This window comes from Coptis chinensis, chromosome 2 (genome assembly GCF_015680905.1).
Source record: "Coptis chinensis isolate HL-2020 chromosome 2, ASM1568090v1, whole genome shotgun sequence".
Classification (NCBI taxonomy): domain Eukaryota; kingdom Viridiplantae; phylum Streptophyta; class Magnoliopsida; order Ranunculales; family Ranunculaceae; genus Coptis; species Coptis chinensis.
Genome location: NC_141457.1, coordinates 629,690 through 656,311, shown reverse-complemented (window position 1 = coordinate 656,311; position 26,622 = coordinate 629,690). Strand labels below are relative to the sequence as shown.

The window sequence follows — 26,622 nt, the reverse complement described above, 5'->3', positions numbered from 1 at the left end:
TGGCCCTAGTTATGTCAGTTGACTCACTCAACTTTAACTGCATCGTATGTTTTGCTTCTCATATTTTCTGAATGACCGAAATACCCCTCACACACGACACATGTGACTATTGTTTTTTGAAAACAAAATAAATTTACACTTGTCCAAATCTTAATGTTGGCATCCAACGGTTAGGGTTAAATTGTGGTGGGGGGGGGGGCCTAAAAGTTTAAAAGTTTTATTGAAAGAGGGGCCAAAAACAAAAATATATTTAAATGGAATAATTTTTTTTTTGAATAGATTTGAATCCCACAATCTAATAGATTTCATAGTGTTCACTTTGCAAAATAGAACCCTAATTGGACAAAACCTCCAATTTGTTACATGTAATTAGGGCCCATTTATGTTCAATATGCTCAATATAACCATAATTATATGTGAGTGTAAAGTGAAGTGGAGCCGCTTCTATGAGAATTTGAGGGACAATTTTTCAAAAGCACTCATGATACAAAGAGGCGTTCAAGGCCAAAACAAACATAGATGTGGAAACCAAATGTGTAGAGAAATTATTGTGTAGGGACAATTGTCTAGGTTTACACCAACGGCTGACAGTTCAAAGTTTTCTAATCGTCAAAGTAAATCCAATTGTCTTTCATTAAGGCAAGTTCAAGGTCACCCATGATACTTGGGCTAATGTAATAACTTTTCAAATTTACTCAAACATGTATCTGCATATTTTCTGCATGTTGGAAAGCCAATTTTTACATTCATGTAGAGGCATGTTAGAAAATTAATTTTTCCTTATAGCCAAGTTCAACTTATGATATTCAATGCAAAAATGCCACACGGTATTCATACGGCAGGTAGGAACCAACTCTCCAATAACATTCTTAACTATCATGATACCTGACTTCTAGGGAACTACCTAAACAAGACTCATCCATGCACTATCAAAGATGGGGTAAATGATACCCGTATCCAACAACTTGAGCACCTCAGCTCTCACTACCTCTCTCATGTTAGGATTAAACCGTCACTGCATCTCACAATTTGGTTTTAGTTTTTACTCGAGATGAATATGATGTATACAATTAGTGGGGTATATACCATTAGTATCAACAGTAGTCCCCCCTAAAACTTTTTTATGCTCTCTAAGAACTCTTCAACACTTTACCCTCCTATTCACTATCTAGATTAGAAACAATAATAATAGGCAAGGTCTCATAAGTCCGATCCCAAAATCATTGTTCATTTTGGTTTTTGAATATTAGTGTATTGTTCATTGTTTTTGTCATGTAGAGACTTCTAAGTAATTTGCCATTTCTTCGTAATTTTCTTATGGTCGCGAGAAAAAAAAAACAGGGAGTGACTCTCAAGGACAAAACGACCGAAAACGTAACTCTTAACACCACTTTTTGTTTTAATCCCTCACAACGACAGGGTAGATGAAAGGTCATATATACCCTTGACGCAAAATAAAAAACAGCTCGGCCTAACTGAAACGACCCGGTGTATATAGTATGAAGTATGAACAATCATTGTTTATACCTTAACATGAGTTATGTACAATCATTGTTCATACCTCAACATAATGTATGATCAATAAGAACACCTATTGGAGTATAAACAATCATTGTTCATACCTATTTGGGGTATTGTTCATACATCAACACTGTTCATACCTCAAAAATGTTCGTATGAACAATCATTGTTAATACTTCAACATGAGCTATGCACAATCACTGTTCATGTCTCAACATCAGCTATGAACAATCATTGTTCATACCTCAACATAATATATGATCAGTAAGAACACCTATTTGGGGTATGAACAATCACTGTTCATACCTAAAATTTGAGTTATGAACAATCAATATTCGATTGTTCATACCTATTTGGGGTATGAACAATCACTATTTATACATCAACATTGTTCATACCTCAAACATGAGCTTTGAACAATCAATGTTGGTATGAACAATCATTGTTTGTATGAACATTAATAATTCATACCTATTTGGGGTCATTGTTCATACCTCAACATGAGCTATAAGCAATCATTATTCATATGAACAATCACTGTTCGTATAAATAATCATTGTTCGTATTTCAACATGAGCTATATATGCACAATCACTGTTCATACCTCACCATAATGTATGATTTGTAAAAATACTTATTGGAGTATAAACAATCAATGTTTATACATATTTGGGTATGAATAATCATTGTTCATACAACAACATAGTGTATGAGGTATGTTCACCTATTTGGGTATGAATAATCACCAAATTTCTTAGATTTATAAACATAACACAGAGGGGTGAAACTGGTATTTTAAAAAAATAAAAATTTATATGTTTTATATCTATAATAACACAGAAGGGTAAAACTAGTATTTTTAAAAAAATAAAAAAACCAAACAAACTTATTTTGTTCTTAAGGGTTACTAAAATTGAAATTGTGGATTCGTTGGTTACTTAATGCTGTGAATTACTAAAAAAAACCGTGTCCTCCACAATTACTTTTTTCCAAAATTGGTCCTCTTGACTATTTTCTTGAAAAAAAAAACCCAACAAAGACCAACAAATAAAATTGAAAGATTTGGTATAACCGAAAAAAAAATGAAATATTCTATATTTCCTAATCTCTTGTGCACTATTCCACTATTCTCTTTACAGATAATAGAAAAGAATTATTACACCGCCCTAAAGCCACCGCTACTTAATTTGGTAACCCAAAAAAAAATGAAATATCCCCATCTCTTCGTGCTCTCTCCCACTATTTTCTCTCTACAGATAATATAATAGAATTATTACACCACCCTCACACCCACTGCTATGTTGTTTATCTAGTAATCATGACCTTTAATAGGATTTTTTCTACTTGGTAGCACGGACTTTTTTAGCATATTGTAATTGGCCATCTATATATATATATATATATATATATATATATATATATAAAAAGCTATAAAAGCTCGCACCTGACATCTCTCTTCACCATATTGTTTTATTTTCCAAACCGAGTAATATTAGAGACTCCCAAAAAAAAAAAGGTGCTAATAATTAGTTAGACCTCCCTTCATTTGTTTAAATCTCCTTTCTTTATTAAGTAATTATATTTATCTCCCTACCAAAAAAAAACATTAAACCCCAAACTACGTGAGAAAAATGCAAACCCAAAAGTTAGAAACTCCGGAAAATGAAACCAAAAAGTTTCGTATGTTAGCCAGCTGCTAACAAACCTCACCACCACTAAATCTCATCCTCCAAGAGATTATAGATTTAAGTTTTTTATTTTTTATTTTTGGGTAATACAAACGAGGTCCTTGATTTTTTACGGGTAAAAGAAGATCGAAGGAGTGTTTTGTGTAATAATAACCCTGGCGATTTTTGTGAGTATTGCTATTCTTGGTACTAATTGTTACTACGGCATTTGTAATATCAAACAATGAGGAGCCAATGGAATTCATTCGGATTCCAGCTCCACAAGATGTTTTGTTTCGTTGTTTTGATTTTTCTCTTCAAAATCCACGAGTGTTGGTCCCTCAATCTTGAAGGTATGAGTCTTTGTTATGTTTTTATACTTTTACTAGTATTAGAACCTTATGACTTTGTTTTAATGAATACAATTCGCAATTCAATGGAATTGCAGGATCAGCATTGTTGGATTTTTAGGAACATGTGGATAGTGATCCATATGGTGTTTTTTCAAGTTAATTGTAGTTCACTACTTTCAGTAGGAAAATTTATTCTTTTAGATAATATAGTTTGTATAAGGATTTCTATTGAACGATATGTGTGTAATGTTACACTTAGGTGCTTCAATCTTATGTTCTATAGGGATCTAAGTGGGCTGTCTTTGGGAGGAACATTATCGCCTGAGCTTGGGAAGCTTAGTCACTTGAAATCTATGTAAGTAATATAGTAGCATAGTCAACGAACTAAATGAAGTATTGACAAGAGAACTTGCTGAATATGGTCACTCCCATGCGTACTGAAATTGGATTACCTCGATATGGTGTCTTCTAAGATTGAAACTCTTTGGATTCAGTTAGGGCCTGATGCATCTGCTGGTGCTTCTGGAACTGATGCATTATTGAATGGATTGGAGATATTTAAGCTCGGTCAAAGAGGGGATCTTTCTTATCCATCAAAGCCGCCGTTCGTTCGGGTGGAAATGCATCAGTGTGAAGGGTCGGGGGCTTTGGGTGGGAATTGGATCGGGATTGCTTCCATTGCTCTTCTTTCATTTTGTGTACTATGTTTTTCTTCTATCGTGGCCAAAGGGAAAAACAGCTCCCGCCAAAAACAATCCACTGGATGGCCCCTTTTTTTCACCATTGGAAATGGCACTACAAGTGCTCAAGGATCCAAATTCCTGTTGGAACTTTAAACTTTACTAGGTCTATGACTAATAATAGAGTTGGCAAACATTTCACATTAGCAGAATTTCGACTTGCTACAAATAACTTTGACGACTCTTTAGTGATCGGAGTTGGAGGTTTTGGTAAAGTTTACAAGGGAGAGATTGACGATGGCTCCCTGGTCGCTGTCAAGCGAGCTCACCCACAATCGCAGCAAGGCCTGAGAGAATCGAGACTGAAATTGAGATGCTATCAAAACTCGATTAGACACCGCCATTTGGTCTCAATGATTAGGTTATGTGAGGAACAAAACAAGACGATCTTGGTGTACGAGTACATGGCCAATGGAACCCTCAGGGCTCACCTGTTTGGTAGTGATCTTCCTCCTTTGTCGTGGAGGCAAAGATTAGATGCATGTATAGGTGCTGCTCGGGGTCTCTATTACCTTCATACAGGGGCAAAGAGGCGGGGTATAATTCACAGGAATGTTAAGACGACAAATATTCTATTAGATGAGAGTTTTGTTGCAAAGATGGCAGATTTCGGGTTGTCAAAGAATGGTCCTGCACTTGATCATACTCATGTGAGTACTGCAATAAAGGGAAGCTTTGGATATCTTGATCCAGAATACTTCCGTAGGAAACAATTGACCAAGAAGTCTGATGTGTATTCATTTGGTGTGGTGCTGTTTGAAGTTATGTGTGCTCGACCTGTTATCAATCCAAACCTACTGAAAGATCAGATAAACCTTGCAGAATGGGCATTCCGATGACAAGGACAGGGAGAACTAGAAACAATTGTGGATCGACGTCTTGAAGGGTACTCACTTGATTCGTTGAATTTTTTTGGAGAAATAGCCGAGAAATGTCTTGCTGATGAGGGAAAGAATCGACTAACAATGGGTGAAATCCTGTGGCATACCCAAAACGTTCTCGGTAAATTAAATTAAAATAAAAATCTCGTTTTTTTCCAATATTTATATTTTGCTTATTGGGTTATTTGGTTTGTTAAATGTGAGAAGGGGGGAGGATTAGGGAACTAACATCTGTCGTTTAGAAAAGGTTCAAATTTCCTAAAAACAGTGTTGAGCTTTATGCTGAGAAGGTTAACAATAGGGGTCTTTGCGCTATTGCTCAAGTCTCTTCGATATAGCTCTCGGTGGCCTCGCTGTTTGCAGGTATAATCTCATTTCTTTCAATATAAATTAATACTGATTTTATGTCTGTGACTTGAGTAGTATCTTGATCAGGTCATTATTACAACGTCTTTGTTATGTCTTTCAAAAACTCAATGGAGCAAGTACCAATGAAAGCACCACCAAGTACCAAAAAATTTACAACTTCTACTGAAAATTTGTTGTTTAATTTTGCATGGTCTGCCTTTTCAATATCATTTTTGATGACCGTGTTTTTTATTACGTTTATTTTTATTTTCTTGCTTATTCAATATTTTATATTGGTTGTTTCTTTATTTATTTTTTTGAGTGATGAAACAATTTCAGTCAACTTGACATAATCCTTGTCAAAGATATTATCATTAAGATCATTGAATATTTATTTTTGGTATAATATATTATACAAACTTATGTTTTTCATAACTTTTGATATAATATGATTTATTGTGGTATAATATGAGTAGAATTTCCACAATTTTTGTTGATTTCAAATGGATATCTCATTTTTCTTTTGGGTGGTCTCAAGTTCGTCTTCTATAAGTGTTTTTTTAGAAAAAAAATAATAATAATAAGTGAAAGAATGTACTACTACTTAGTGAATGAACTTATTGTAAATTTTTTTATATAGTATATGTTCAAGGTAAAATATAGATAGATTGTGAATTGTAAATAACAAATAGCAAATAGATGTAGAAACCCTTCAAAGAGCATTATGTCGATCTTTAAGTGAAGTGAATGATCTTAACATTTTCACGTTAAGCTATACGAAGTCGATAAATTAAAGGATCAAATTTTGTTACTATGTTTTTCATATTATTCTTATGTAGATGACCTATATATAGAAGAATAGCTCTCTTAGATTTTTTTTTTTTAAGAGACTAAGTTGTAAACCAGTCAGATTTAGGGAGGACATCCAATGACATACAATAGAGACTTGACAAACTTCTTATCATGCACTACTTATTGGCCGACCTACTATTTTGTCGATATTGTTATTATTGCTTGAATAGTTAAACACACTAATAGCTTTGTGGCATAGTCATACCAAGAATGATGACCTTTCTTCTTTGTTCTTATAATTGGGCAACTCTTCACTTTGCCTCTATCCACCAAAGAAATTAAGCTAATCAGAGAAATGGGATTCAAACTAAAAGTAGTGCAACTTGCTCTTTGTAGTATTCTTGAATTTATGCAGTTTCACTGATCGAACGATATTTTGATACTGAGGTATTTATATTTTGTATTTGTAGTGATGCGCTCATTGAGAATTGGAAAGGTTCTCACTTTTTTTGTGATAATTTGAGGTAGTTCTTCACAGTATTTTAATTCATTTTAATGCTAAGGTACTACTAAAACTTACTGATGACCTACAGGGAATGTAAACAATGAAAGATGATTTGAATGCCTCAGACTTGCACTGGAAGAACTTTCTAAGAGAAAAGGGAGTTTCTTATTGCAGGGTTTTAAGATGGTTTAGTTGATATAACACTCAAACTATTCATTACCATACTCATCTCATTGAAACTTAACTTGACTTGATTTTTTCTTTACTAAGTGTATGTTGGTATCTGTCTTGCAGATATTTCGCTAAATTAAACACCTGAATGTTTAGCTCGCACACATTCTCTCTCCTCACCATATCGCTCTATTTTCCAAACCCAGCAATATTAGTGCCTCCTAAAAAAAGGGAGGTGCTAATAATTAGTTAGACCTCCCTGCATTTGTTTAATTCTCCTTCTTTTATTCTTAAATTATAATCACCTCCCCATCACATCGAAATTTCACCCAATTTCAAACAATATCGGAAGAAATATTATAAGTTTTCGAAAAAATTTGGAAATAACAAAAGAAAACCCCACATTCTAATCTAATGAAAGATTATGGTTTAAACACTGAACAAGCTTCTCATTTTTGGTCGCCTCTATCTCTCACCCATATTCCAAACGATTTCTCCTTGAAGCCCTGCATATCAAAAGAAGGTATATTTTCCAACTAAGTTACTTTTATTTGTTTTAAGTTCATCAAAACCTTACTTTCTGACTTTTATCATTTTCAATTCTTTTTATGTAAACAAAACTATGTTGTGCTGATGAATTTTTTTATGTAAGTGTTATCGAATTGGTTTCTCCTCCTCAAGTGAATCTGTCTGCTGTGTATTCGATGTTGCCCCTTTCTTCCGTAAAAGGTACTGCTAATTTCTTTGCAAAATCAAATGCTCTTAATGAATTGCTTCCTTTAAAATCAATGTATGAGGATTAGGTTCAAATGCTTATGCGTCAAGGTATAATAACTCTCTTTCTTTCTCTTGGTGTTTGAATATTTGTCTATTTTTGGATAAAAATGATTGCCTTATGTTGTGTGTTTGAGTTGCTAGCTGCATTTGGATAGAAATGAGGAGACCCGTATTAAATCTAGATGTATTATGAGCTTTGGAACTGCTTTTAGATTGTAACGTTGATTGGGCATGTGATATTGTTACTTTGATTTTGAAGTTGTTATTATGGTAAAGCTTAAATTGGGCTTTTATATGATTTGTTGTAGATAATGGTAAATGAGATTAAGTTCCAGGGTGTTTATTAGTTATACCCTTCTTTCGTCATTTGTAAAGCCTCGCAAACATTTTATTGCTTCTACCTTTTGTTTCGATATGTACTTGTATTTTTCATTTAGGTTCTGATGGTAATAATTATGCATCTCAATTATAGGTTCTCAATTACTTCAGCGACCATTGACACAATTAATTTGTTGCCATAAAGTTTACGAGGCTTTACAAATGAGCAAAGAAGGGTATCCAAGGTATGCAAAAATAAGTCATAGTTCAGGCACTAAAATGAATTTTGATTTCCATGCCACTTGAACCTCTTTTGTCTATTTTCTCAATACTGTTGAATTTTTTTTTTCTGAGCTTTACCAAGTTTAATTGATGAGAGAAATTGACCTTTTTTTTTCTTCTTTTTAGGATATACTCCATGAGTGGGATGGTCATTGATACAAACTGTGAGAACTATGAAATTGGTTTACGAAAGTTGCTCATCACATTGATTTCAAAGGTGTATATATATAAATTTTTGGAGGTAAAATTTTTTTTGTCTAAGCATATAGTGTTGTGATTGTGAAAAATATGGTCAGTAACCCACTCTCCATGATATGATGAGTGGAGAAACAAAATAATGTGGTGAATGTTCTTACGAAAAAAAAAATCACAAAAAAATGATATTTTAAATTATTTTTTCACAATACTCATGTTCTGCTTATTGTCAGGGTAATTAACGTTAAGTTTATCATTAGAACTCTTCAATTCTTATTTGTCTTTTTCAAAGCTTTTGATGTAATATGAGTTTGTTATATAATTCAAATAAAAATTCCACGGTTTTTGTTAAAACTTCTGACCCATTATACTGGATTGATTAAAATTCCAAAACTTTTGGTCTCTGTTGTAATAAACTTTACAAGCTGGATTTCTTTTGTAGAATAAATAGAAGAGCAATGCTAGATCTTTATGGTGTTGGTGTTAGTGCTGGTGCTGGTGCTGCTAAGCAGTCAAGACTAAGGCCAAGCATTATACCTCCTACCTCACGAAGGTTTGTGTGAAAGTAAGATGATATCCTTTGTTTACTTCCAATTTTCATTTACTCTATAACAGTTCAATTGGGTATGTACAAGGGAGTAAGCAGTAAGGGACAACATAGTAGAAAAACTATGACTCAGTATATGGGAGTCAAGGGTTTATTGTCGACTGTTATCTACTATTACTATTTTAATCCTTTATGGCATTTTCATGCACTTCTTGGAGTTCAATGAAGAATAGAGTTAGTTTTTCAGGTTATTGGAGTACCTTATAATGAGACTTCCCAAAACCCCCTAAACTAGATATTGATGGGTAAGAGCACACTATCTGCAAATTAATACTATTTGAATGTTTCCGTTTTTTTCTTCTTCACGTTGGGTTGCTACTGAAATAAATCAAAAAATGAATAAACGTAGAGACTCAAACTTTTAGAGTTGTCACTTCAAAACCTTGCGGCATAATATCTCCATTGTAGTATAATGAATTTGTTTGCAAGTGAAGACAATATTTCCTTGAAGAATTTAAAAATGCATTCAACAGCATGATCAAAGTACATCTGAGCATTAGAGTGAGTTACAGAGAAAAAAGAGGAAACTGGCGAATGTGATAGGCCAGATTTGGATAAAGACAACAGTGGAAGGCCTTCTTTTTCTTCAATAGAGAAATCGTTTGGTTTCCTAGACAAGGAACTTGAGGCCAGTGGATTTACCAAAAAGAACCAGGAAGAAATAGAGAAGGTTTTGACTGGAACAAATGTGATTGATAATGAGTCTGATGATAGTGAGTCTGATGTTGACACTGAGGATGAAAGATACATTGAAGTTGGCATCAAGAATATGGGTTCCTTGAATTTGGGGGATCAAGAATCAATTGTGAGTACCAAAAACAAGGAAAGGAGCGAGGATAAGCATTTATGTAATGCTAATGTCAACAATGGACCGGAGACACTGCAAGCAAGTGAGAAGGATGAAACTGGCGAGGATAAATCTGTTGAAAGCATTGGACATGAGCCATTACAAGCAAGTGAGAGGTATTACTTGAGCCGTCCTTTTATGTTACTTATTATAATATTCTTTTTTTGCTCTTGAGTGAAGACATTGATACTTTTCCATTGGGAGGGTAATCAGGACCCAAACGACGCCGATCGACATGACAATCGACAAGCGTTTGCACAAGCAGAGACGGCATGCAATTGCAGCAGCTCATGGGAGGCGGAGGCCAATTGCCTCGAGAAATACCTATAAGGACAAGGGTGGCAAGAGTTCTAATAGTTCCAAAGTTCAGAAACAAATGGGCATTTGGTGATGAAAATATTAGATTCACCTGCATTGGATCTGATGTTTCATTAGGTGTGCATTCACCGCGACAAGCTTTGGATATGGTTAGCAAGAGACAGTAAAAGTTGTAGTTTTGTTTGATGTTGATTCTTCTTTTCAATTTAAGTTATTCCGAGTGAACAGTTTAAATAGCGTGAAGAACCATTTATCATAAAATAAATAAATAAATAGAAAGAAAATGTGTAATCATTTTGACGGAAAACCACCAATTACTTAAAGGCGCTTTACTTCATGAATCAAAATAATCGCCCCCATGTTGTACTTCTTTTAGGAATGTGGATGAGCAATATTCCAGGGGTGGAATGCAATATTACAAGTTTTATGCTGGAACTTTTTTTGTACTTTTTTCTTATTTATGCCATATTTGTAACTATGGCTTGGTTGCAAGCGTATGGAAAAATTTAGTTTCATTTCAATATTTTATTGAGCGCTTTGCGTTTATTCTGCAAAATAGACTAATACCAAATTGTTTATTTATTCTTTTTTTTTTCTTACTATGACCAAACGCCCGGTGATGTATCTTGGATTACAAACCTACAATAAAAGGTCTGTTTTCCTTTCCTTGAAAAAAAAAACAAAACAAAAAACAAAACAAAACAAACAAACAAACAAACAAACAAACAAACAAACAAACAAACGATATTCCCATGGCATCCACATTCCCCAAGTATCTCTCATTTCCATTTCTCTACAACATCAATGGTTAGAGACAACAATTTTTGAAGGATCTTTCATATTTGTGAATCTGGATTGTGTCCGTGATTAGGGTTATGATAATTATGGGATTAGGGTTTAATAGTTTCATACTCATTTTTAATATAAAAGTTATTGTTTCTTTTTCTATTGAGCAAGGCTCAGTTCAAGTACGGTATGAAATTCAAGGAATACAACAAATTTTAAACTTTTTAGATGTGACGAGTCTTTTATAAAATATGGCTATCTATATATGGTGGTTGCATTGAAAGACTATAGAGGTGTGCAAATGGACCTAACTATTGTCACTATTATTTCTTATAGACCATTAAGGAAATTGAATGGTTTCAATATTTTTTCTACAATTCCGAGGGTTCTATCCATTTACTATGTTATTCAAGATTATGCTCACATTTCTACCGAGGTGTACGTCTATTGTGAATGGTTTTTGTGATGAAACCTTTAGTGGTTGGTTCTATTCATTTTTCTAAAACCACGAGATTTCTATTCATCCCTCCTTCACCAAGATGAATACACAACTATTTGATCTCTTTTGTTTTTGGGAAAAAGGTAGCACATTAAAGATTAGAAGAACAATGAATCTAAGTCCTCAAGATCCCGAGTAATTAAGTAGAATGCAACATGGGCTAACATGTGCCTCATCTTAAATAGTTTAATTGTTAAGAATACGAGATGTGGATCTAAGTTTGTGGTATAATAAGAAGGAGAAGAAGAAGGATATGTGAGTTTGTGTTTCACCCTATTGTTGTTGTAGGTTAGAAGTACCCATGCAATATTGAACTCCTTCTCTCTCAAAGCAATCAGGTGAAATTGGTGATTTTCAGTGTTTGAGATCATCATTGTTTTCATTGTTTGCATTTTCAGGTCGTAAGATTATGAAAGAGTTTGAGATCATCATTGTTTTCAGTGTTTGCATTTTCAGGTTAAAGTAAAAGAGGAAGAATGTCGCCGAAAAACAAACAAAATGGGCAAAGGAATCTTAAGTTTACCTACGGTAAGTGCAATTTTTTAAGTGTATATTGGTACTTATATAAAGAAGTGATTTTGGGCCTAAGTGGTGGATTGATTATCTTACGACAATGAACTGATTATTATATTTGAGACAACAAGCTAAGTTCTTCAATATTACTCTGACAGTCCAGTCTATTACTATATGATTATAATGAGATTATGACATGTAAATTTCTACTAAGAGAGATGCACTGCATCATTATATGTCAAAGAATAGATGAATGTAGGGAGATATAATGTTCATAGATTAAGACTTAGAGAGTGGCGACATAGATGTTTGTTAGGACTAGTAAGAGAGCTCAGTAATTAGGAGTGATTTTTTTTTTTCCTTCTAAAAAGCATGAATGTGTGATACGTACAAGAGAACCGTAAAGGTATTGTTGATGGTGAGCCATTTTTGTTGTCTTTGATTTGAATATACTTTAGTAGTTTCTGTTACATGGGTCAAAGGGTTAACAAGTTTATGACTACAGTAAAGGTATTTTATTTCATATATATGCATCGGTGGGTTAATAATGATATGGCTTCGGTAGTGTGTAAACCTAAGTGCTTTCTTTATTGCATATGCGTGCAATAATGTGCTTAGTGACAACTTTTGCCTACGTGATTTTTTTTCCTTAAAATATGAGCTAATACTGACCAAAGCAATGCATTTGCAAATAAAACTATTAACTAAGTGGGAATTGTATATGAGTTGATGAAATATATTGAACAAATAAAGACCACTAATCATGCTAGAAGTCCATATATTTCAAGCTAAATAGTTTTCAGATATAGAATTTTTATCTTAATTTCCTATATAGATTCTCAATTTTCCATAAATTTTAAGAAATTCACAATAAGAAAATGGCAAGTAGTGTGATGTGCTTGGTTATTATTTACAGGTCCTCATAGGGTTAGCAAGAAGAAAATGGTAGTGGCACTTTCAGAGATAGTTGCTCGATTAATTTCAATTTATCCATCTATCTTTTGGTTGACATAATGCAGGTCCAAATATAACAGTCCCTAAGACTCTTGAGTTGCTGCTCCACAAGTTATTCTTTGAACTCAATTTGGTGTTGTCAATGATTTCTCAGGCAATTGTTGAGAAAGGCATTGTAGTTGGTGGAGGGTGCACCCTGTTGAGACTTGCAGCAAAGATTGACTCTATCAGGGTTACTCTTGATAACGAGGAGCAAAAGGTATATGTCGACATATACTTCTTTTGGACTTGAATAACTTTAGTTTACTTTTTCTTTCTCTGTGAGAGAATTATGCATTGTTTTGTTATATTACTTTGCCCGGTGTTCATTATCATGGGCAGATGGTAGCTATTGTTAAAAGAGCCATGAGCTATCCACTAAAGCTAATTGCTAAAAATTCTGGTGACAATAGAAGTGTGGTCATGGAGAGGGTAAGCATTTCACCGGGTAAACTGAACAAGGATTTTATTATTGGTTTTGAATTTTAGTGGGTTTAATAAAAGCTTGCACCTGACCTCTCTCCTCATCACATGCCTTTGTTTTCTTAACCGAGCATTTTGGGAGACTCCTAAAAAGTAGTCACTTGAAAAAATTAGAAACACCTCCCTAAATTTGATAGTTTATCCTTTATTTATTCTTTAATTACTATGACCTCCTTCTTTAATTCCTATGGGCTCCTAAAACTAAAAAAATTCAATCGAATTACACGCTAAAAAAAAAGGGTGTTACTTAGGGGTATTACAGTATTACAAAAAAAAAAGGAAGAAATACGAAGAAAGAGGAGAGAAAAATGGAAGTTCACTTAAGAAAAAAACACTCAAAAAACGGAAAAAAATTCCTTCCTCTCATTTCCTATCCTTCTCTCTCACCATCTTCAATCTCAGTTTGTTACAAACAACAACAATACCCAACTCCCCATTATCCTTATCAGAAGAAGAAGAAGATGAAGAAAGGGCCTATCAGTCAAACGAGAAAGTAGTAATATCCGGAACAGACGAATTTATTATTCCCGGTGAACAATTAAGACTACACAACAACGACCCCACTATTCTCATGGAAAAAACTATGGTTATTCACAGACCCGGGTTTTCTAATGAGTATAACTTTTTTAGATCCAGGAAATTTACAATCAGGTGCAATTGTTGGATACTCTTTGTTGTGGTTATTAATGTGGGCTACTATAATGGGTTTGTTGATTCAATTGTTGTCTGCTAGATTGGGTGTTGCTACGGGGAAACACTTGGCTGAACTTTGTAGAGATGAGTATCCTAAATGGGCTAGGTATTTGTTGTGGATTATGGCTGAGTTGGCTTTAAATGGTGCTGATATTCAAGAAGTTATTGGTAGTGCTATTGCTATTCAGATTTTGAGTCATGGCTATTTGCCACTTTGGGCTGGTGTTCTCATCACTTCCATTGATTAGTAAGAATTAAAAGTTTTCATCTTTTTTTGTTTGATTTTATGCTTTTTAGTGTAATCATATATGTTTTAGCAGGATGAGTTTGAGTGCATTAGTGTGATTTATTATCGAAAAAACAAAGTGCATTAGTGTGATCATAGAAAGAAATAATTTAATACTCTTTACATGTCAAACTGATAACCTTTTGTACAATTCATTGATCCCGCATTTTCTGATCCTATTTCATATTGTTATGATTCTCTAAACAAATTTTTATTTAAATGATTATCATTGCAGGAGAGGAAGTGGAGGCTGTGGTTTTATCAGTGGTGCTGGAGAAACCGACGAAGGTGTGCAACATGCTTTTATTTGAGCAATTAATCCTATAAACTCCAGCAGCTTGATGGGCATATGCCTTCCTATGTATGTTGTCAACCTGAATGAAGTAATATATTGATGGTTAAATACTTCAAAGGTGTGTGAAGAAGAAGCACCCTTCAATCTTTTATTTGTCATAAAAGATTTTATATGATTTCATTCGTTTGTGGTGGATGTCACCCTACTTCTCTAATCTCCTTGATAGGATCGATTTTGAGTTGGAGCTTCAGGGATCAGGAGTTGAGTCCCTTTCATTGTTGCATTGTTATTGGTATGTCAGACAAACTGAAAAGTGGTTGAATAGTACTTGAGATTGCACCCAATTCAGGTAGCCTTGCAAGTTGATTTTCCCTAGGTGGATGGTGGTGTATTCAACTAAGAGTGGTTGTTAAATCAATTTTCTTCCGTTTTGTGTTTTACTAATTACATTTCTCTTATTTCACTTATTGTTTGATGTTAGGATTGCCTACTAAAGTCGTCTATTCTCGGAGATCTTTATTCCAAGAAATATGCCCAATACTTGGTATGCATGTTCCATTCTCTTTTGTAGATAAATATGCTCTTTTTATTCTTATCAAAATCGTTTAAATTTTTCAAGACATTCGATAGTTGTTTTTAAAGTTTCAAAATTATAGATTTCACCTTATAGGAATGTTTGGTCGTTAAATGGCTTTTTGTTATTTCTTTCATTATTGGTATCTTACCATGAAATATATTGTTTGTTTTAGGGCTTTAATTTGGTACCATGGTGCTTCAATGGTATTTAGGCGCGGTTACTGCTATAGATTAGATGTCATTTTTAAAGTTAAGCCCTTATTTCATTTTTTTTTTTTTCCATTTTTTTTTTTTTTAAATTATTGTTTCATTTTTTCCCTAGGAATAGAACCGTTGAGCTCAATTTCAATGGGATTCGTCAAAGGGGACACAGTTGAAGTCTTTTATAGGGAGCATAGTTTAAGCTTTTAGTTTCTCCACTCTTTAGAACCACCTAGCACAAATTCGTATTTTTTTCCCCAACAAAAATAAACAAATTCATGATTTGGGTGTCATGAGTGGCTGTGGATACCCTATCAGTACCAATGGAAAGAAGTGTAATTTAATTGAAGGTAAGTATACGCAGGGGAGTCATTATTGTATGAGCCACTACCTAGACACATTAGAAACATGCCTCGAAAGACCTTCATTACATGTTTTCACTACTACTTTCTTTATCACATATTTTTTAAATGGCCGCTGTCAAATTGGCCTTTAAACTCTAATTGTTTAGTTGCAAATTGATTCATTTCATGCTATGGTTGCATAACTTCATTTCTCCCAACTGATGAGTTATATTCATACCCTTTCAACGTGTTTTCTGCCTAAACCAGTCCTTCCGAAGATAGTAGTGTAAGGTCATAGAGATGATGGTGATGACTGCCGAGGGTGGATTTACGACTGATGCAATAGAAAAAACTATAGAGTGGTTAGATATTGTGAATAAGATTCAAACATGAGGTACCATTCTACATGAAAACATCCATATAAAGAAAAAGAAAACTAATATTATTTGTATCTCTAAAACAAGCAGTCTTACTTACATTGAGAAACAAACTGGAGGTGAAAAGCCAGAACATTTTTGCTGATTCTTCTATAGTACTTGAATTTGTTGGTGGGTAAGGGTTCTTGACTGTTACTTTATATCTATCTTTGTTCCTTCCACAAATATTATCTACTATGGATATGGAACTTATGGCTTCTGGATCAAAGAGAACCTCTAATTCCGAACGAGTTAAATCAAAACGGAATTGCCTCACTCCTTTCAAATTGCCAAGCATGCCTTTCAAAATATGCAAATCCATTTCAATGCATATTCCAGATACTCCTAATATTATTTTGTCCTGCTCACTGCTCTATACAAAAGAACCTTCAAAACCAGCATCTTCAAATGCAACAACAATCTCTTGCTTACTAATTGAAGTAGGTTCATATTCGACTTACCCCAATGATGTAGATAAGGCAACAACTGGTCTTTTGACACTGGCAAGTTTTCTCAAAATACCTTCGACAGAGTTTACACATGCTGCACAGGTCGTACCCCCTATCTTGACCTATCCTGTTAATGTACCCTGTGATTTCGGTTGAATAGAATCGGATTCTGAAAGCACCTCTGCATCAAACCCTGCATCCTCAATTGCAAGTTTGATATCCTCTCCCTGCATAAAAAATAGTCAGCAAACAGGCAATACAAAACTTTTAGCTTGAGGAAAGAAACCTATGAATCATCGAAGGCCATTTACCACTTTAATATTACATGCTAGCTGTTTGTACTAATTAAAATATAATAAAATAGATACCATGGTTGACAAAAATGTACAATATAGAACTTAAGCATCATATCCTTTTAGTTTGATGTTAAACCTAAGTTGCATTGACATGGACATATGTGTCCACACTTCGAATCCGTGTCAGTGCTGAGGTTTAAAAATTTCTTATATATATATCTGATTGTCATTGCCTAAAATCTTCATTGCATGATAAAACAAAGTGAATTGATTTGAACCTGTCCAAGACAAAACTAGCTCTCCATGGTTTTTCTTTTGAGGTTTTTGCTTTGGTTTGATATATTAGCACAATTGGTTAATGTGGGTTTTATTTGCTGGTGTATTTTTAAGATCGATAAGGTAGTGCAATGTCACTTGGCAGTAATTGAGGCAGCATTAACGAGACAAGTGGCTGCCATTATTGTCAGTCCCCCTTATACTTGCTTTTTTTCATTGGTTTCAGGTATATATCGTCCTTGCTCTTTATTCCTTATGCACATTTGTCTGTTAAGAAGATGGGTTGTAAGCGTCCTCTAAATATTGGTTCATTGTGACTTTAGACCTAAGGCTTATAGAGTATTGGTACATTTGTAAGTCATTATTCCTTTGACTATTCGTTTCGAAATCAAAGTATCTTATTTTACAAGTATCAAATAACTGAGGTTAATTACTATCCTAATTTGATATTCATTACAAAATAAGTCATTACTATTAACTAATTTATTAGATGGTAAATAAGGTTAATTACGTAAAATCAGTATAAGCAAATAGTTAATGAAACACGAAAAACTAAATATTTAGATATTTAGTATTTGCTTAAACCTGTCAGCTTTGTTTCATATCCAAAAGAGAACACATCAATTTCTATCATTTTTAATGGTGTTGAATAACGAAGAATTGATAAGTTGTGAAGTATGCTCAAGATTGGTTTTTCTTATGAAATCTTCTTTACTTAGCTTAGATTAAAATCATCATACCGGTAAGTTCAATCAAATTAAGAAAGAATGAATTTAGTTTGTGATTCCTCTTTCTGTTCTTCGCTTATCTACACCGGTTTACAGATGCCTATTTCCTTCATGGATCTAGGAGTAAGTCTTACGAATAATGGCTAGCGGGATTTTGCATTCAATCAGAGTTGCCTTAGTTGGTTTCTGAAGGGAGGGGAAGGTACTCAAGACTCTTTATAGCCGTTTATGCCCTTATTTGGCTTCAAGAAGCATTCCTTAATACGAGTAAAACAAGCTCACAAGCTAATTAAGTTATGAGAATAATAATGCATGATACAACGTTTTTAGGATACAACAGCAAGAGTTTTTGAGAATGCCGCCCATTATATCTTATGACAATATTTTTTGTCTAATGCTCTATGTGTCAGATGGGCATTTGAGAAGAGGTCATCTTATCGGTGAGATATTGACTTTACGTTGAGATGATGGAAATACGTTCGGTTAAGTAGATTTTCACCTTATTTTCCTATTAGTTCTACATTGTAATTCGCACTGTCTATGTGTAATAGAAGAAAGAGGATAAATAAGCTACCTTCGATATTCGGATTGATCTAGAATTTCTCATATTTTTTGCGCTATTCTAAATATAATTTATTACTTTATTTATATGAGCTTTGTTACTTATTTTCATTGTGCTCAAGGATGAATTGGTCATGAGGTTTGTTGGCCATATTGGTTCATATGACATGGACATGTAGTGGGGTCAAAATCTGTATGAAACTCACTTACTCTTTCGAAGAGTAATCGTGTTTCTAATTGGTCTATTCAATTGTGATAGCAAAACTGGTACACACATTGGTAAATAGATTTGTGATGCTCCCTATAATAATTAGCAGGGAAAAATGGGTCGTGAGAAACTAATAAATGACTTTTTGCATGAATGAGATGGAACTGTTTTTTATTTTTATTTTATTTTTATTATTTTTTTTTTTGACAACTTTCACTAGCGAGATATATCTACCAAAAGACCCATTTTGAAAGCTTAGTTGCATTTAAGTTGTCTCCGTGAACCCAACAAATAGAGCCTCCAATAACTTATAGCAAAGAGTGTGTAGTCAATTATTTATTGGTTTCTTTGTCCATCTAGGAAGTAGGAACTTGCTCTCGAGTGTAACCAATCAATAGGTTGTTGTGAACATATTATGTGAATTGAACCACCCATTTTTTATACTTGAGAGGTATAATATTGTCAGAACTTAACAAGCCTTTTAAGACTTGCATTTTTGTATCGTAAGATTTTCACCTTCATTATTGCTCCTTAGTATCTACTGCTACCAATTGGTATAATCTTAAGACTTCTATTATTGTTATAATTTTTTTTCTTCTAACTAAGCATTTAGTGTGATCTCATTTGATGTTGTTTGCATTAGATTAAAATTATTTACAAGTGCTCACTGTCAGCTTGATTGAGGCATGGATTTTGAGATCAGTTCTTGATCTAATGTTGTTCAAGTCAACAAAAAAGTTAAAATGGAGATAACTTCTTATAATATTAAGATTGGTATATAGTAAAACTGGTATTATTGTTTTCAATATGGCTTCAAGATTGACAATATACTAATATTGGTACATATCTTATAGCTTTCGCGACTTTAAGATTGATAATACATATCTTATAGCTTCCGCGGCTTTAAGATTGATAATACATATCTTATAGCTTTCGCAGCTTTAAGATTGATAATATACTAATATTGGTACATATCTAATAGATTCCGCTTCCATGGCATCCTTCTCTGTGCAAATGACAAATCTACCACATTTTTTTAGTTCAAAAGAGAAAGTCCGTAACTACGCATATAATTATTTTATTATGTTCGCAATCGCGTTGTATCCTTCCAAAAGGTTTTTGTTCAATTCTGAGGTGGCGAGATAAACATCTCTTCCGACATTTAAGGTAATGAAGAGTTGTGTGTGGATTTCTTTAATGTCTTGCTAACCCAATGATTTTGCTCTTGGTCAATGATTGCAATTTTGTTTTAGCCAAATGCAGGCCATGATGACAATCACAACTACATGTTTGGCTTTTCATCCTCGAGCTGAGACATTACTATTGAGGTGAACATGGATAATTCTATTGTATAGATGTAAATTGTTCACATGAAAGAGGTCTGTCGTTATGCCATAAGACACATCTTAGAGACTAAATTGACACTCTTTCGTGCAGGTGAAAATCTAGCTGAAAAGCATATTTCAAACAAAATGATTTTTCAACATACGTCATAAAGATGGTGTTACCACGGTAGAAAGCTGATGTCTGCTTCAAAAACATGTGATTTCATAGTGTTTAATTTGTAATACAATTTATTTATGAAGATTGTTACTATGTAGTCCAGCTTAAATTTGTAATACCATCCCACTCCGTTTTAAGACAGAATGACTTCGAAAGTTTGAAGACCTTGACATTTTCAGAATTTTATAGAAAAGAACTTGGGGTTTGGCAATCAAGGTTTGGTTACTTCAATCTTTTTGGGTGGAATAAACATTTGATATATTGCTCTAGAACATGCTAGGCAAATAATTTGCCAAATGCGACTGAATTAAGATTTGAAAGAAATCTGAATTTTTATTTGCTTGGTCGGTGGCAAATAAGAGTAGGATGGTGGGATGATGAATGAAGTTTTAGTACTTTTGGATAATTGTCATTTTGTGCGCTTTCTTTTCTTTTTGTGAATGTGGGAGAGCGTTAGTTCATATGTGTTTTCCAGTTCCAGCTCTCAAAGTGGCAATTTTTTTACTGTGTTTTACAATTCCAGTTCTAAAAGTAGCAATTTTTTAAAGATTATTTAGTCATCACTTTGTGAGGCAGGTCAGGTGATCATATTTTAACGTTTTCTAAATTCATTTTCTATTTTTTGGATATCTATCTATTATTAGGGTATAGTTCTATATTGTTTTTGCAATCCGCTCTCAAAGGCTAATATGAACGGTAAGACATAATTAATTTCATTAAACAATTTTTTTTTTTAGAAACCGCAGTATTACGTTCATATAGTCTTCAATATGATTTTCTTTTGTTATCCACGTTTGATTTTCAATGTCGAGATTCTACTTTTGAGATGTATGTTTATTTATTGGTGTCTTATAGCTTTATTATAATTTTGTTAAGCTACCATTGTATCATGTAGAAAAATACATGTTATGATTTTTTATTTTTTATTTTTTTATTTTTTTTTGAGTAAGTTTAATTATTAGTATGTTGAGATTGACTTTACTTATTAATTTGTGGCATGTATTGTATATCGGTGACTGTTATTGGATTTGTGTATGTTGGATTCCAAGCTTATGATTTGGCTTATGATTTGAAAAGAATTTTAATCTACCTACGAACAGCAAAGGCAGGGTTGATATCAACAAATTAATGGGTGCGAGCTGTCTTTGCCAATTACCAAAAAGGTATATGTTAAATGATTGATGCTCCCCTACTATATATTTTCTACTATATATGTTTGGTGCTAAGTACTAGATGCATGCTTACCACATTTGTGTCTGTTGAATATAAGAGAATTGAACCAAGGTGGTCTGTCATGGGTGTTTCATGCTTGCTTATCAAAAGTTAGAATGTGTATTCAATTTTTTTCATTGTTAAATCTAATGAGAGAAGTATGTTATAAATCAGATTATTCAATAAAACTGAGAAGAAGATAATAGTTTGGTTAATAATCTAGGTAGAACATGTGTTCATGAAAGTATCCATACTTAAGTTCTTATTTGTATAATTTCATTTTGTTGTTTGTTGAATTTTTTTTAGGACAACTGTTTAGTGGCCTATTTAATCTCATGTGCAGTCTTAGGTTGTGTTAAATTTTAGGTATTCTATATTCATGATACTTTATTGTTCTATGACTTCTATCTATATGGGATTATTGGACGTGTTAAATTTTTCTTGGTTGGTAACTTGGTTCTTTAAAGTACTTTGAGCTGAATTGGTCGTGTTTACAGTATGTAGCTGGTAATATATTTTTTGCTCTACTTTTCATATTTGTTTGGGCTATGTTATATTTGTTTAGCAAGCTCAATTTTGGTTTTAACCACTTTATTTGTCATTTTGTCAGGGTATATAAGAATATGGGTATATCATCTGATTGGATATATGTGATAATTCATTTGCATAATGTTACTAAATAATGATACATGTTTATCCATGTTTACTTCTCACAGTCCTTGATCAAATTTCAATGGCATGGGAGCCATGTTACCATGATAATTCCACTAAACACATTCTCACAGTCCTCTGTGTTTCTTGGGGGTTTCGAAAGGATGTCACCAAATAGAAGTCAGACCAAATGGGACCAAATAAATATCTATTCCTTTTCATAATTGATTTATTTTCTTAAAACAATGTCATTTATGACCAACATTTCTCATATTGTCGTTCTAAAAGTTAAATTAATTAAGCTTGGATATTGAATAATGATGACTCCGTTAGCAGAGCTACTAAGGGGAATATATAAATGGTTGGCTATGGATAGTTGGGAAAATACTTACGTAAGGTAATTACATCAATTAACTGGGCAACCTTATGTCTTTTTATTTTAATAAGTTTTAATTTGCGAATTAGGATGTGATTCTATGCACATTCGATCCACGATATTAACTCATTATCTTTGTTCTGATCCGGCCTTTAGTAGTAGAGTATCTTCATCTTTGAAGCTACTATTTTAGCATATTGTTCATGATTGCTTAGAAGCTTCTTACCATTTTATTTCTATGCAATTTTAAAAGTTGGAGTTTTGTATCATAGCATATTGTTAGAAGCTTCTTACAATTTTATTTCTATGCAATTTTAAAAGTTGGGGTTTTGTTTTTTCTTTTTCTTTTTCCTTTTAAAAAAAATTTGGTATTTGGACTCAAGTTTGTGTAGATTGTTTAATTTCGTTGGCACTCATAGGCCACATTATTATCCATGAGCATGGTTTTCAACACGTAAAAAATTATATAATGAGACGAGATTAACAAATTATGGAGGCAACCGAAGGATATGAATATAAGCTGTTGAGGTACAGTCATGAATTATCAATGTAAGTTCTATCAATAAAATTTACCAAATATTTGTAGGGAGACATTTATAATCTACTTTCATTGTAGTAACAACAACCTTCTTGAATTGATATTAATAATATTTCTTTGTAGAACGCTTTCTCTAAAAATGGGCACTTCTCCTCTTTAAGTCGGAGAAAGCTTTTAGAAAACCTATCAAAAGCTGATCAACGCAATAATGAGTGCATATGATATTTTTAATTTGTTTTGATTCCAATTGGAGGTAGAAAGAGCCTTACTTACTAGGTAACAACAATGGTTTAGAACATCTTTATAGAATTGCTAATTAGGATTATATTCAAAGAACAGTGAAATATTTTGGAAAATTTGTTTATATGGATAATTAATTAACTTGCAGTTCAATTTTCTTTTACATTTTGTTTAATAAATAATACTCTAACCAAGGACACGATTATGGGCCAAAGTTTGGACTTTCGTAAAATACATACATAATTAGAAGACTTTAGGTTTTTCACGTTGTTCGTACATTTTTTTTGCTAGATACGATATTCGTTTTCACAATAAACCCCACATACGTTGATAAATAGTACCAGATAAATAATAGTTCGGTTAATAGGAATTTTATCGTTCCAATTCGTTGATTCTTCTTCCATCACAACTTAACGATTTAGCATGTAAGTGCAAGTTTATACATGAACAAAAAGTTGGGCTTTTTTAAAAAATAAACAATGAGGCCCAAACAATTTTAAAAGTTTAACAGATTAATAGACTATGGGCCAAAGTTTGGTCTTTCGTAAAATACATACATAATTAGAAGACTTAAGGTTTTTCACATTGTTCGTACATTTTTTTTGCTAGATACGATGTTCGTTTTCACTATCAACTCCACATACGTTGATAAATAGTAGAAAATAAATAATAGTTCGGTTAATACGAATTTTATCGTTCCAATTCGTTGATTCTTCTTCCATCACAACTTAACGATTCAGTATGTAAGTGCAAGTTTATACATAAACAAAAAGTTCTTAATAAATAATACTCTGACCAAGGACACGACTATGGGCCACAGTTTGGGCATTCGTAAAATACATACATAATTAAAAGACTTTGGACGCAAGTTTATACATGAACAAAAAATTCTTAATAAATAATACTCTGACCAAGGACACGACTATGGGCCAAAGTTTGGGCTTTCATAAAATACATACATAATTAGAAGACTTTGGGCTTTTCAAGATATGCAGATTATCTTTCAGACCGTTGATCATGAAACGGCGTATGGGAAAGATAGGCTTGAAGAAGACGATAACGCGTTCGAAAATCTGGTGGAACAACTAACAAAATATCATATTTAATCATAGAATGAATGGGATTCCGTTTATTTCTTCACTTCTAATTCTAATCTCACCAATTATTCTTCTTCTTCTAGCTATTTATTATTCTTAATTCACATCCATCATATATAAAGATTATCTTCAAAGCATATTGTAGTACAAAACACTTCCTCCTCTTGCTAAGGTTTGCCTACATCGTAATATAAAATCTTTATAACAAATTAGGGAAGGGTTGGGCACGATCCGACGGTCCAAACACTTTCTCAGAGTTTCACCCTGTTTATGACCTGGCGGAATCTACGGATATTTGGTCGTATGTCTCTTTAGTTAACGTAGACCGGCACACAGTATCGCGATTTCCTCCAAATAAACCAACGCCTCCCCCTTTTTATTTTCTCCTCACTCTCATCCCTACCGTCCTCATTTCTATCACTCCAAATTTCTATTCCTCCAAATTTCAATCTCATCCCGACCAACACTCCATATTTCAATTCCTCATCCATCTACCTCTTCATTTAACCCATTTAAATTGGTTTTGGAAAAGTAACTATTCCTCATCCAAGGTCAGACACTACTATATTCAGTTGGCGTCGGTTACTGCACTGTTTGGCAGCACTACAAGGTCAGACACTACTACACTACTATTTTTTTTTTTGGTTGTATAGAAGAAGAATGGTTGAGGCGGGTGGAAAGTTTGAAGGAGAAATAATTACTAATATATATATTTCACTTTTACCGAATTTTAATGATAAATTGTGATATGAGTTAATTACCCTCATTGTTTTAGTGGTGTCTGTTCATTTTGCTGGTTTGGTGTGAATGGTAAAATTGGTATTTCAGGATTTCGAAATGAAATGTAGGTGCTTTGTTTGGTCCACAATATTGAATCGTTTCTTCTCTCGAGTAAACCTTCCACATGCTATGTCATTGAATTACTGAGGATAGTGTTATTAATTTCACCAAATCATTTGTTCACAATTGTCAACAGAATTACATTCCAATATCAATGAGGATAGGTAGAAGATTAGCAGTGCCCTCTGAATACTTTATTTTGAGGCGCTATCCCAGAGTCACTTAAGGAATGGAACTACACAGCATTGATCCATTTTTGTTGGGGTTTTGGATGAATTATTTAGGCTGCCTTGATCAATCTCGTTGGAGTGGTATCGGCATCATGCAACGTCACTAAGAGAATGGCTGATCGATTGAACGTTGCCTTCCCCCTAATCGACACTAAGAAAATTGGCCTGCCACTCTGCCAGTTGACCTTCACACTTCCTGGTGACCTTACTTTTTTAAAGTTAACTTTCTTCGAGCTCGAACTTTCTTTTCCCACTTCTTTTTCTCAGGGCTCAAGGCTAAAGCAAAAATCCAAATATGTACTTACAAGGAGCTACATTGCTGGATTCTGTTATGTGTGACTATATGAACTGCTTTATGGGCTTTTCTCCAACTTCTGTGACACTCCTAAAGAGTCTGCATGATGACCTTGCGCGTCGGGGACGCTAAAGGCGCGCTTATCTGTGTCCCAAAGTAGAAGTTAGTTGTTTTGAAAAGTATAGCTGGTTCTCTGGTTTTTCAAGGTTAGGATTATCAGTCGTCTGAGAGTGGAAACAGTCATGCTCCTTTAACTTCCCTTTTCATAGTCGGCAACGACCCCCTTTCTCCTTTCTCTCTACCAAAGGACCCTTTTTCTCTTTTATCCTTTCTCCTTTCTCTCTACCGAAGGACCCTTTTCCTCTTTTATCCTTTCTCCTTCCTCTCTACCGATCGACCCTTTTTCTCTTTTATATAATGCCTTATTCCTTATATTACAGTTGTGCGTTCTTATTAATATAAACAAGTTCTATATTGAAGCAACGTGTATTTGTAGTTTCTATAGTCAATAACAAAAATAATAACCGCAAATCACAATAACGTACATTTATTATTCAATGTATTTGTAGTTTCAATCGTATATAACCAAATTAATAACAAAAAATCACAACGACATACATTTATTATTCAATTGTTTTTTATACTCATGCATTATATGAAAAAATATCCTCATTCTAGCTTTCACATAATGTAATTATAGCTATGTTACGTAGAC

The 26,622-nt window shown here is 33.5% G+C and overlaps 1 protein-coding gene, 1 long non-coding RNA gene and 1 pseudogene across 24 annotated transcripts; all 3 read left to right on the top strand.

The window, feature by feature from the left end:
- The first annotated feature begins 3,966 nt into the window (after positions 1 to 3,966).
- Positions 3,967 to 5,297, top strand: LOC147514260 (putative receptor-like protein kinase At1g30570 pseudogene; annotated as a pseudogene).
- Positions 5,298 to 9,008: 3,711 nt separating this feature from the next.
- Positions 9,009 to 10,613, top strand: LOC147514259 (uncharacterized). Its single transcript, XM_086581398.1, has 4 exons — positions 9,009 to 9,103; positions 9,166 to 9,188; positions 9,664 to 10,120; positions 10,270 to 10,613. The coding sequence occupies exons 1-4, from the start codon at positions 9,009 to 9,011 to the stop codon at positions 10,487 to 10,489; spliced, it is 795 nt and encodes a 264-aa protein (XP_086437524.1). The 3' UTR covers positions 10,490 to 10,613.
- Positions 10,614 to 13,874: 3,261 nt separating this feature from the next.
- On the top strand, positions 13,875 to 20,639 carry LOC147514258 (uncharacterized). 23 transcript variants are annotated; one of them, XR_015207435.1, is made up of 8 exons: positions 13,875 to 14,536; positions 14,811 to 15,219; positions 15,352 to 15,414; positions 17,655 to 18,358; positions 18,567 to 18,638; positions 19,908 to 20,092; positions 20,179 to 20,253; positions 20,363 to 20,639. It is a non-coding gene; the product is annotated as an uncharacterized LOC147514258 (long non-coding RNA). The 23 variants fall into 23 exon arrangements; XR_015207447.1 differs by lacking the exon at positions 17,655 to 18,358 and adding an exon at positions 17,543 to 17,654; XR_015207425.1 differs by having other exon boundaries at positions 13,875 to 14,247; positions 14,330 to 14,536; positions 17,655 to 20,092.
- Positions 20,640 to 26,622: the final 5,983 nt, after the last annotated feature.

Excerpts from the sequence above, each read along its gene's own strand:
- LOC147514259 (XM_086581398.1), top strand. The coding sequence starts at position 9,009 with ATGCTAGATCTTTATGGTGTTGGTGTTAGTGCTGGTGCTGGTGCTGCT. Across the intron at positions 9,189-9,663 it reads AATTGGGTATGTACAAGGGA|TTACAGAGAAAAAAGAGGAA; the intron begins GTAAGCAGTAAG and ends CATTAGAGTGAG. Across the intron at positions 10,121-10,269 it reads CCATTACAAGCAAGTGAGAG|AGACGGCATGCAATTGCAGC; the intron begins GTATTACTTGAG and ends TTGCACAAGCAG.